Source organism: Nyctereutes procyonoides, unplaced genomic scaffold (genome assembly GCF_905146905.1).
Source record: "Nyctereutes procyonoides isolate TBG_1078 unplaced genomic scaffold, NYPRO_anot_genome, whole genome shotgun sequence".
Lineage (NCBI taxonomy): Eukaryota > Metazoa > Chordata > Mammalia > Carnivora > Canidae > Nyctereutes > Nyctereutes procyonoides.
In genome coordinates, this window is record NW_026575052.1 from 68252421 (window position 1) to 68264669 (window position 12249).

General features: G+C 42.1%; 1 protein-coding gene across 1 annotated transcript in view; it reads right to left on the reverse strand.

The window, feature by feature from the left end:
* Window positions 1–589: 589 nt before the first annotated feature.
* The window catches only part of MYO3A (myosin IIIA), a 225221-nt gene continuing 213561 nt past the window's right edge, over window positions 590–12249 (reverse strand). The window contains exons 31-33 of the mRNA XM_055332397.1: window positions 8255–8295; window positions 6725–6868; window positions 590–707 (exon numbers count right to left, since the gene is read on the reverse strand). Coding sequence (XP_055188372.1) covers window positions 590–707; window positions 6725–6868; window positions 8255–8295 — 303 coding nt within the window. The remainder of the gene's footprint in view (window positions 708–6724; window positions 6869–8254; window positions 8296–12249) is intronic.

Here is a 12249-nt window from a genome sequence, read left to right on the forward strand (position 1 = left end):
AGTCACTGTCACCCCCCTCCCTGGGCACCTGCACGGTTGGACAGCAGTCGTCCAGCCCTAACGGGGAATGTGGTGGCCCAGCCCCGAAAGCCACGGACTTTCCCAGGCACTTTCTTTATTTAATCACCTCAACAATCACGAGAAAGGAAAGCGCGAGTCTGAGATGAAGTTCACCTTCAAAGCTTCCCCCGGCCCCGGCTTCGTTTTACTTGCCCCTCCAGTGTCCCGCGGGCTTGGGAGAGCCGTTTCCAAGGGAAAAGAAATCGGTGACGTCTCCCAAAGTGAGAGAGGAGGGATCGGCGCGAGGTCGGGCGCATCCGATCCACAGGAGTTGCAAATGGGTGAGCAAAAGGATACACAGGGGGCCAGGGATGGGGTGCCCCAACTGGCGGGCCGGTGGGAGCGGACGGTGCGGTCGGAAGGGCTCCGTCTCCGGAGGCGCGAGCGCAGGGAGAGGCCCCTGCCACCGTCAAGGCCGCGGCTTCCGCGCCCGGGGACGCCAGCGCCCGAGAGGGTCTCCCGCCTCGGCCCCTGCAAGCCCCCCAGTCTCCCGCGCATCCCCCCGGCGGTGGCCCCGGGGACAGCCGGGCTACACCTGCTGCAGGAGGCGCTGCCGCTGGGAGGTTTTACGCAGGAGCCTCCTGTAGTCGTAGGGGTTCGCTGCGGGGTCATTTTCCTCGGGCTCCGGGTCCTCCTCCGCCCAGCACCTGCAGCGAGACCCGGGCCGCGGAGTTAGAGGCGCCAGCCGAGCAGCGCAGCCCCGCCCACCCGGAAAGCCGGCTCTATTCCCCCACCTCCCACCACCCGCAGGCATTTAGGAACCGCACTTTCAAAATAGCGGGTGCAGCTGCACAATTTTCTCAGCAGGTTTTCAACTGTCCCCGTGCCGGCGGGGGAATCTGGTGACTCTGTGTCAGATGACAGCCTAGTAAGGCGGCCGAAGGTGTAGCTGGGAGAGGTGAGCTTCCTTCGGTTTGCAAGAACTCACAACCAATAAACAAATATTTATTTTAGTGCCTTAATTTTTTTCCAGCCATGGTTCGGTCAAGCAGGAACATTCAAAGCGCCTAAATAGATAACCATCATTTTGCACTTTAAAACTGCTCAAATGTTTCTCGGAAGCACTCCTCCCAAATCGGATCAACCATGTTAGTGGTGGTCCCTGTCAGCTCTTTCAAGGGAGGCCGCTCCACCACGTTTCCTGAACCAACTCTACCTTTAGATTCAGCAACTTGCCTCTGGAGGAAGGGCACTCTCTTCTTCCAGATGCAGCTACACAGACGCACTCATTTACTTATGTGGTACCTGCTAAGTATTAGCCTCAGTGTAGGCTAAAGGTGAACAAAAGTCCCCACTCTCATGGAGTTGAAGAGGAGCAGACTATAGGGACAACCTTCCCATGGTAGATGGTGAGAGGTGCTATGCAGAAAAATAAGGCAGCCTAGTGAGAGAAGACTGGTGTGACATTTGTGTTTGTGTGTACAAGCAATTCCATTGAGGGTGACCAGGAAAGGCCTCTCTGGTAAGGTGACACATGTGAGAAGAGTCCTGAAGGAAGAGGAGGGGTGAGTGAGCCAGGCAGATCTCTTAGGGAAGAGTGGTCCTGCCAGGATAATGGGTCAACCAGTGTAAAGGCCCTGAGACTATGGTGTGTGTATGGTGTTCAAGAACAGCAAGGAGGCCATTGTGGCTTGATTAAAGTAAGCAAGGGGGAGACAAGCAAGGAAGGAGAGTAGGAGGAATGAAGGGAAAATGTGGCAGAGAACTGAGTGCTTTGGGACCCGGGCAAGAATTTGAATTTTACTTGAGCTAGGGAGACACTGGAGGGATATGAGTGGAGGATTGGTTCATAAAAAGATCTGACTGCTACAGGGGAAGTAAAGAGGTCTGTTAAAAGATACTGCAAAAGTCCAAGCCACACTGATGGTGAGGCTTACAGAAGAGGAAAGAACTGACCAGCTTTTGGTCATGCTTGAAAGTAGAACTGAACGAGTCTGCTGATACTTTGGATGTGGGGTATAAATGAAAAGAATCAAGAATGGCTGTGTGGTTTTTGGCTTCAACAACTGAAAGGGTGAAGTTGGTATTTAATGAGATGAAGAAGGTTATAGGAGTATATTTTTGGGGGGAGGGGGAGATAAATGTTTTGGTTTGGGTTTTTCAAAATTTGAGATATTTATTATACATTCAAGAGGAGATAATGAATAGGCAGTTGGATATATACATCCTTATCTAGGCTAGAGATTTCAGTTTAGGAATTTTAAGTAAATAGATAATATTTAAGGTCATGAGAGTATTTGTTGATAAAGCAAAGGGCTGGGACACTCCAATGTAGAGAGGCAAGAGAAATGAGGAGGAATCAGTAAAGTAGAATTAGAAGAGAGGCCAGTGAGGTAGGAGGCAAATCAAGAAGTACTATCCTGGAGTCCTGTGAAAAATAGGTTTAAAGAAAAAAATGCAAAATGCTTCTGCTAGGACAAGATAAAGATTGAGAATAGATCATGGGACATGGCAAAATTGAGGTCACTTGTGACCTTGGTAGGGGCAGTTTCAGTGGCCTGGTGGGGACAGAATCTTGAGTGCAGGGGCTCATGAGAGAATGGGAAGCAAGGGCATTGAGAAAGAAGGATCACTCTCGTGTAAATGCTCTTTTGCTATCATGAAGAGCAGGAGCATGGGTTTTGGAAGGGGGATTGAGTCAAGGGTTTTTTTTATGATGGGTCCAATTATATCATGTTCACAGATTGTCAGAAATGATGTAGTAGGACAGACATTCAAGATGTAGAAGAGGGAGGGGAATAACTGCAGGACAACGTTCTTGAGCGGATAGAAGGACTTGGATTCCGTGAACAACAGCAAGGTCTGGCCCTCATTAGTAGGAGAGTCATCCGTAGTAAACTGAGGGAAGCATATAGGAAAGCGGTAGGTTTGGCCATAGGAGTATGTGTCTGTTATCTATTATTTTCTCAGTGAAACAGGAAAGACGGTTGTCATCTGAAAGTGAGGAGGTTTTGAAGGTTTGAGGGGAGAGGAAGGCATCTGAAAGAGTGGCCTGGAAAAGTGGGACAGTGGAATTTCAGGGAGATATAGTATTGCAAAATAGCTGTAAGGGGGCCCACCTCAATTGTGTGCTCATACATCTCGAGTGAGGTTTGGTTGTGTTTTTCTCTAGCCATGTACAGCTGTGTACGACGTGCAGGTATGAACTGGGTAAAGTTGGGTTTGCCCAGCATTGGGGTTTGCCAGTTGACTAACTGAGGGAGAAATGGGCAGGATCATTGAAGGTATACGCAAAGCAGGGAAAATAATAATCAAAGGAGACAGCTAAACTTTTGCTTGCAGATGAGTATGCCCTTATTCTAGTCCATTCTGAATAGAGAATTTAAAAAAAGACACCTTTGGGAAGGTTTTTAGGGCATTTGAACTCAGTGGATATTTGACAGGAAAGGTCTTTGGGATACCCATGAGTATCCATGGGGCAGGTGATCATTCTCTTTTGATCAACTGACTTGAATTCTCATACCTATTCAGCTCATTTCTGTTGTGAGCATTTTGAGTATCAACCATCTTCCAGGTACACCACACATGTTATCTTGAATTCTACGGACAGCATCGCAAGGCCTGAGAGGTTTTCCTTAGACTTCGTTGGCAGATGAGGAAACAGACTGATTCTACTTGATACAGCAAGTGAGGAGTGGAATGAGGATTCAAATCCATGTCCAACCCACTCAAATCTCATACCTTCCCCAGTGTACACCTTTGCCTCTTTTCTGCTGATGTTTTCTTCGTGATTCTACTATCCCTTGGCCAAGGCACTCTTGTCACATTTTTTCCTTCCCTGACCATCCTCCCTATATCTCCTTGTCATAATTAAAACTTGGCTATGCCTTAAAAACCCTCTCATTATTGCTCAACAGAGATCCCACTAAGACCCACCTTAGGAGATGAGGGGCCCTTAGTTCTGTTGTCTTCTAATGACATCCTCTAATCATGACCTGCTCCTACTTTTAATCACTTAAAATCCATGAGATGCCCAATATCATCACTGTTGTGGTCCCTGATTCCCAGACCTACTCACACCTTCCTGGGTGACATAAGTCATATACTTGGTATATGTGCATATTAAATATAGAATATATAAAATATTATCAAAATAATGTTTATTTATTAATATATAAAATAATAGGGGATCCCTGGGTGGCTCAGCGGTTTAGTGCCTGCCTTTGGCCCAGGGTGTGATCCTGGAGTCCCGGGATCAAGTCCCACATCGGGCTCACGGCATGGAGCCTGCTTTTCCCTCCTCCTGTGTCTGCCTCTCTCTCTCTTATCATAAATAAATCTTTAATATATATATATATATAATATACTTGTTTGTATATAATATATGATATATATTTATCATATAATAATTTAATGTATATAATAATTATATATATATTCTTTCTGCAATAATATCTTCCAAGACACACTTTGAGGCCAAGTTTCTTTAATTGTCTCCAGATGTCTTTTAGAGCTGTTTTTCTGTGTTTTGTTTTCTATTTATTTACTTGTTTGTTTCAGAGGTAGAATTCAGTGATTTGTCAGTTGCATGCAACACCCAGGGCTCATCACATCAATTGTTTTCTATTTTAAGTCCAGGATCCCATCAAGATTCACTTGGTGCATTTATAGTTTTGTCTCTAGTCTTTCTTAGCTTAGAAAAATCCCCCTCTTGGAGTTACCTTGTTTAGCTTCGTTTGATCATTTACTTTCTCTCTAGAGTCAAGCTCTTTGGTGATGAGGATGACATTGTTTGCACCACTGCGTCCACCCCTTCCTCAAACACCCAGCATAGGGCTTTGACAGGGAAGCAATACAGAATAGCGGTTCATGTCATTGACTCTAAACTCAAAAAGGCCTGTGTTCAGATTCTGGCTCCCTTGCTTTTTATCTAAGTGACTTTGCAGTCATTAAACTTTGTAGACGTAGTCTCCTCATCTATAAAATGGGGCAGTGAGAGGCACTGTCTCACAAGGTTGCTGTAAAAATTAAATGGGTGAACAGCATAGCACCCAGCTCAAAGGAAGCACTCAGCCAATGCTGGCTTCTAGCATTCCCATTCTAGTGAACACTAATCCACGTCTGCAGACCTGGATGCAACACCAGGCAGTATTTCAGGTATATAATGCTTTTTATAGTAGATGTGTGTCTGTGGTTGGGGGGAAGGGGAGAATGAATATACTAGAAAGGAGGCAGATTGGGTTGTTAAAATGGGAAGTGGATACGTCAATGGAAAACAATTTGAGCAGGAAGTGAAAAACCTTGGATCTTAGTTCACTAACTCAGTGTGTGACTTGGGGCAAGTCACTTAATCTTTTTGGGCACTTGTTATTCTCCTGTGATTAGACTGGGGCATCTAAGCTCCACCAATGTTACAGTTCTTGATCTCAGGATGGAGGAAACACATCTTTTGGAGACAAGGGGCAGAAATCAAGTAGATTCTGGAAAAACAAATAAAGATGAAAAGATCCACCATCTATGGAACCTGTCCCCTATGCCACATGTGCTGTTAAGTACTTCACAGACATCATTTCACTTAATCTCTAATCTCTATGATCATTTCACTTAATCTCTATGACAATGTGGTAGTTACTAGTGAATCCTTTTCCAGATGTGAAAACAAGCTTAGAGAGGTCTGGTAACATGAGCAAGGTCCTCAACTGCCAAGTGGCAGAATCAGGATCCAATCTAAGGCTGACTGACTTTAAAACTTCTTCCCTTAACCACCAGGTCACACTGTGTAAGAAATGGTGAGGGTTCTGAGTGCTCTATGCTGGCAGGATGTTCACTTAAGATTCTGGAAGAACAGTTTTCCATTGCCTGTCATTACTCCCATTTCTTATAAACCACATTTCCATTTTATTATGTGCCCTCAATTCTCAAAACTTCACAGAGAATTTTTTTTTGGGGAAAAAATTCCAAAATAATAAGTAAGCTACAAATAGTTTAAGTACTTAATGTCAAACAAAGTTAGTGGTGAACTGAGAAATCAAATCCCAAACATGTATTTCTATATGAGTCTTTCTTCCAGATATTATTTGGGTCTGAAGTCATGGATTCTGAGAAATGACAGCATAACTGAGCCAGTAAGTGTTGAAGATTCCATTGGTTAGTACTTCAACACAGAGTTTGGTTTACTGCTTGTCATTAGTAGGACTATGTAATTTATTGTCCAAAGTAAGATACTTTTTAAATTTAAAAAAAATTGAAAAATAATTTTTATTTATTTGGGGGGGGGAGAGAGAGTGGGAGAGCACACACAGGTGTGCAAGTGAGGGGAGGGGCGGAGGGAGAGTCTTCAGATTCCCAGCTGAGTGCAAAGCTCACCACTGTGTGTGTGTGTGAATGTGTGTGTGTGGAGGGGCTGATGTCACAACCTATGAGATTATGACCTAAGCCGAAACTAGGAATCAGATGCTTAACTGACTGAGCCACCCAGATGCTGCAAAGTGAGGTACTTTTAAAAGAAGGTGCTGTTAACAATGACACCAAGAAAACAGGTATGAAACGGGTTGTCTAAATACTCTACCATAATCCTTGAGTTTACTTTTAAACAACACATCAGTCTTAAGAGGCACTATTCAGTGAGAATACTTTGTTACGGTCCAAACACAATGACACTGCTTCAGAAATGGAATTCTTAGTAAAACATAGAAAATGCTATTCTTTAGGAATAGTGTATTACCTGTTGTCAGCATTAAAATATTGATGCTGGTGTTCTCCATGTTGTCTTCCACCTCTTACACTAGGGTTATGTTCCTTTGGTCTAGAATGACTGGGCAAAAATTCCTTGTAATAGAAATCTTCCAGGTCTAATAATTTCCCTTGACTGTAAATAAACACATAAACACATCATGGTTTCAATCGACTTTTCTACTCAAATTTACAGGATACTTGTTTTCTTCTTTTATTTTATATAATTTAGGAGTAACACATACATGTCAATAGAAACAAGAGGAGTCTTGGAATACATAAGACAGTATACACCATAAATTAAAAAGAGAAACAAAACTCTCATCTCTTACCTTTAAGAGAGCATTAGCTGCTGGAGCAGCTTTTCCTGGCTTCATCTTATTCACGTTGGCCCAAAACTAGCAGTTGCTAGATAGCCAGGGATTATAAAGTTCCAGTTTGGCCAGTCTAGGACAGGGTTCACAACTGACCCCTGGGCCACTATGAGAAAAGCTGACCTTAAGGTGTCAACACAGCATTTTCCAATTTTCTCAACCATCGGTTAAGTACAGATGTATACAATGTTTCATGATCTTACTTTACTTCTCTCACAGGTAACCTTCTGTCCTCTCCTTACTGTTGGTCTTTAGTGGGTTAATTTCTGTGCTAAATGGTAATTCCTGCACAGGATATACACACAGGGGTATGTCTGTGACCATTTTAATTCTTGGATTTACTCCCATTAGTTTTGATTCCTGTGATGCTCAGTACCTGTAGTCTGATCGGACTTCATAAGAGGTTAACAGGGAAGGGTCTGGAAAATGACCAAGTGTTACAGAGTTTCTGGGGAAGTTGCTTTTCAAGTTACAGATGCCAATTGACAAATTAACTTTCAGAATGCCACTGATATATAAATCAAGAGTTCAGTGTCCACTGGTACTCAATAAAAAAAAACCCTTGATTGTTATTAGCACTCCCTGGAAGTCAGTTAATTTGAAATATTGGTATAATGTTAAGATAGTAAATTATTGGTGGGATGAAATGTTACAGGAAAGGGGACTAGTGTGAATCTAAGTTGCCATACCTGCAAGGTAACACAAACCTTGTTTCCTGACAAATTCGTAAATATTATAAGGAGTGAGATTGAACATGTGTTGGAAGAACAAAAAGCAAAGGAGTTTGGGGAAAGAAAGTTCATGGACACCAAGTGTGTTCAGATTGCCCAATCAAAACCATATTAATGGACAGAGAAAAGCAAATTCTGCATGTGGACAATACAATTCACTCATAAATGATCTGAGTTCTTAATGTATGCTTGGCACTGTGCTAATTCAACATGTTTCTAATAGGTAAGATGATCTTCTAAATTACATATAAACCACATATTTATAATATAAATGTATTGAGAGGATACTACTTTCCAAATCTATTCATATAAAATGGGTGATTTTAAAAAATAGGTGATTTTCAGTTGTAATTTGAACATATGGATTTATATTTTGTTTTGATAAGATGTCATTGAAATTTAGAAATAATAATTTACCTATCTTTTCTTGGTCTTCGTTTTTCTTCTTGGATTGATTTCTAAAGGGAATGGAAAAATTTAAAAATTAATATATGATTAATATAATGTAACTCATTAATATTATTGATGTATCTTAATATATAAATACATTTGTTCCTATAAAGTCAACTTAGACATAAGCAAGTGGATATAATGTTTTTAAAGCATAATGAAATATAATTCACTCAAAATTTACTAATTATAAATTTGTGATTGCTTTTTACTGGGCCTGGACTGTAATTAATCTTTGCATTCCATGTCAAAAAAAGAGTTTGCCACACAGTGACCAGTGAACACAAAATTACCTAAGGTCCATCTGCCTACAAATGGGAAAAAACATGTCAGAATTCCTAGAAAACCCATTTCTCTATTACAAATGCAGCTGTGAGTTAGGTAAGTTGCTTAGGCTGCTTTAATGTCTTGTGTATATGTCATCTTTGTCTGCTGGCAAAGCAGATGGGTGAAGGCAGATGTTAACAGTCCACAGAAGAGTAGAAGTGTGACTTCGCTAACTTATAGGAGCCCATTTACGGCATAAAAGCAACAGAATAGATGATATGTGTGTTCATTTGCAAAATTTTTTCCAGTTAAGAACTTTATGTATCAAGGCACAAATTAGAATATATAAGTCTGGATTTAATTAGATACATTTTAATCAATACATCAATCTGAACACTAATGAAATGGTACTTCATTTTACCTTACATACAAAGAAATATCACCTAGTAATGTGTTTCACTGTGTTCTGGCTTAAGGTATTTGAACTCACCTATTTACATGTTGCAAGAGCATGTATCTGTCTTTTAGGCTGAGAGAACAAATAGTACACTCACCTTGAACAGGCTGAAGATTTTGTAATTGTGGGAACTCTAATGCTACAAGTTGTACCATAAAAGTGCAAGACAATAAAAATGGCAACTAATAATGGTTTATAAGTATTGAGAGTGGTCCCCGGTATTTTTAGGCACCCTAAATCCTTTTTCTCCCTCATGATCTATCATTTGTAATACACTACAATGGTGGATGAGTCAAATAGTTCATGGTTTCATTTCTTCTTATTGGTTGGTATTTTAGTGGGTGAAGGAGGATGAAGATTGGGAATGCTTAAATGCATCAAGTCTGGGAGTGGACCATTCAAGAGCTAACCGAGCAGGACACCAATTACATTCCTGTCGTCCTTCCCATTCCTATTACGTTCTTGATCCAATGCCCTGGGCCAGAAAGTGCTCACAAATAATTATATTACCGCCATAGGTACAATGGCCCCTAGCAGTCTAGTGAATGATTTCTGCAACTCAGTTGGTGTTAGTTGTGGTTGTTGTTCTTTTAATATGACAGAGGTCCTGCCTCCTTGTTCCACTGTCTGAAAAAAAATGTCTCTTGTTCTTGACAACAATTTTCTATAATCCAAAGCTATGCTTAAATGATGGCAATATGTTGAATGACAGAGATTCCCTTCCACCACCATGAATCAAATGTTTTGTCCTTGAATTCTGAAGCTGGCAAGGGACCCCTTTTTATTTGGGATCAGCATTTCCGTCTGAGAGACTGTGTATTTAATTTGGTTCTCAGTTATAAGAATCTCAGGAAGAGGAAAGAGGAAGAGGAAATACTGTCCAGGCTTATGCTTATTTCAGTCTTGCCTGCAGTAGAATATTCTAGTGAAACGTCACTCAAAAATATGTTTTTCCAAAAATCATTCAAGGTGGTTTATAATGGAAGCAATTATACAAGCAAGGTAATAAAGTGGAGGTTGTAAATGAGGAAGAAAGTTGGCAAAAGTGTTAGGATGGAACCTTACATTGGTCCCTTAGTGACCTGGCAGCTGGGGCCAGAGGGAAACATGAAACTGCATTTTTCATCGTGAAGAAGGAAGCATATTGTCCTTCCAGGGAAAGGATTTAATACTAATTTTATCACCTGGGACTTTCTATTAATGACATGTATTTAAAAAAATATTTTCTTTTTTTTAATTTTTATTTTATTTTATTTATTTATGATAGTCACACAGAAAGAGAGAGGCAGAGACATAGGCAGAGGGAGAAGCAGGCTCCATGCACCGGGGAGCCAGACGTGGGATTCGATCCCGGGTCTCCAGGATCGCGCCCTGGGGTAAAGTCAGGCGCTAAACCGCTGCGCCACCCAGGGATCCCTAAAAAAATATTTTCAATGATAGTTTTGAAATGATAAATTACTAGTTTGAAACTTGAAATGAAAAGAAAGAAGCAAATGTCCAATGGCAGTTTCTTGTAGAACTAGAAGAAAGAGAGAAAAGGAGATAAAGATGGCATAGGAATAAAGAGATGTTCTGGGGTGGGTATTTCTTGAGGAGGCCTTTGGAAGGTGGACATCTTTGCTCAGAGAACTCTGAAGAATCTGTTCCTCAGTCGGTTACACTACAACCTCTCCCCAGAACTTTAAAATTCATATCTGGTACATTATGGCAGACACAATCTTACATTCCTTTTGGAAATACACTAACACTAACTACGTACTTACAGGGCTTCACAAGGATGGAGGAGGCAGTCAAAATGCAGAAGAGAAAAACAACAACCCCATATCCCAGTAGCCAAACTACCTACCCTTCCTACCTACCTATTAGTTTAGGGAAGACACTGAAGAAAATAAAACTGGCAGGACCTTTGAAGTGATTGTGTTTTGTTACTCATTTTTTGAGCAAACTGTTGGTCCTGAGTCACCTTGCTGATGGCTGCACAGATCTGAGTAGCAGAGCGGGCACCACACGCCAAAACAACAGGGTGTGTGTGCTCAGCTCAGGTCCTCCTTGGGCTTCTCGGGCTCGCTTCTTAGGCTCAGCTCACTCTGATTCTGGACACGAAAATAGCAACGTTTCAGGGGCGTGTGGGTGGCCCAGTTGGTTAAGCATCTGATCCTTGATTTCAGCCTACGGATGATCTCAGGGTCCAGAGATGGAGCCCCATGCGGGGCTCCTCGCTCGCGGGGCTTCTGCTTCTCTCTATTTCTCTCCCCCTCTCCTTCTGCCCCTCTCCCTGCTTGTGGTCATTCTCTCTAATAAACAAATAAATCTTTAAAAAATAGCAATGTTTCCTAGATGTAAGAGACTAAGAGCATCCAATCATAGAAGAGAGCTGGTATTGATTTAAGGCAGCCAGAATGATCACGGAGAGAAGTGACATCCAAGGAGAAACAAGAACTATGGGAACAGGTAATGCAGTTGGGCGCACAGCTGTTTGTGTCAGGAGGTGCAGGGACATCACCCCCACGGCTCTGCAGGCCCAGGAGGGAGGACTGTAACTGCAGCCATGGGGCGTCACTGGTGAGCAGGTCCCTGCCTTCACAGAGCTCGTAGACTGGAGGGGAGAGGCAGACAGGAGAGGAGAACACATATATGTACAAGTGCTCTGAAGACCATGAAGCAGGGCCAGGTGAATACAGGGATGGGTGCTACCTCACAAATATGGGGTGCCTGGGTGGCTCAGTGGTTGAGTGTCTGCCTTTGGCTCAAGTCTTGATCCTGGGGTCCTGGGATTGAGTCTCACATCAGGCTCCCCGCAGGGAGCCTGCTTCTTCTTCTGCCTATGTCTCTGCCTCTCTCTCTGTAGTTCTCTCATGAATGAATAAATAAAATTTTTTAAAAATCTAAATAAATATAATTTTTTTTTGCTCAGTTCAGTGGCCTTGAGTCATCAAGAAAAGGTTTACAATCTGCAATATATTTTAGAAAGAGTTTCATCAAAACCATTTAAAATTACAGAAGGTGGGGTTTTTTGAAACAGATCTTTTATTGTGTGTGAATCATGAATTCGTGTTCCTCTTTCAATTCAAATGCTTACCGGAAGTGGTCTATAAGGTATAAATCCTCACTTGTTGCGTTACCTTATTCCCTGTAGCAGCATTCCCTGTGTCTGTGGGTATTTCTATGTGGTTTGGTTGTTTCTTATATGGGGAGGGGGAGAGGCATGGCAGTTTTGGGGGGCTTCCAATGACATAAC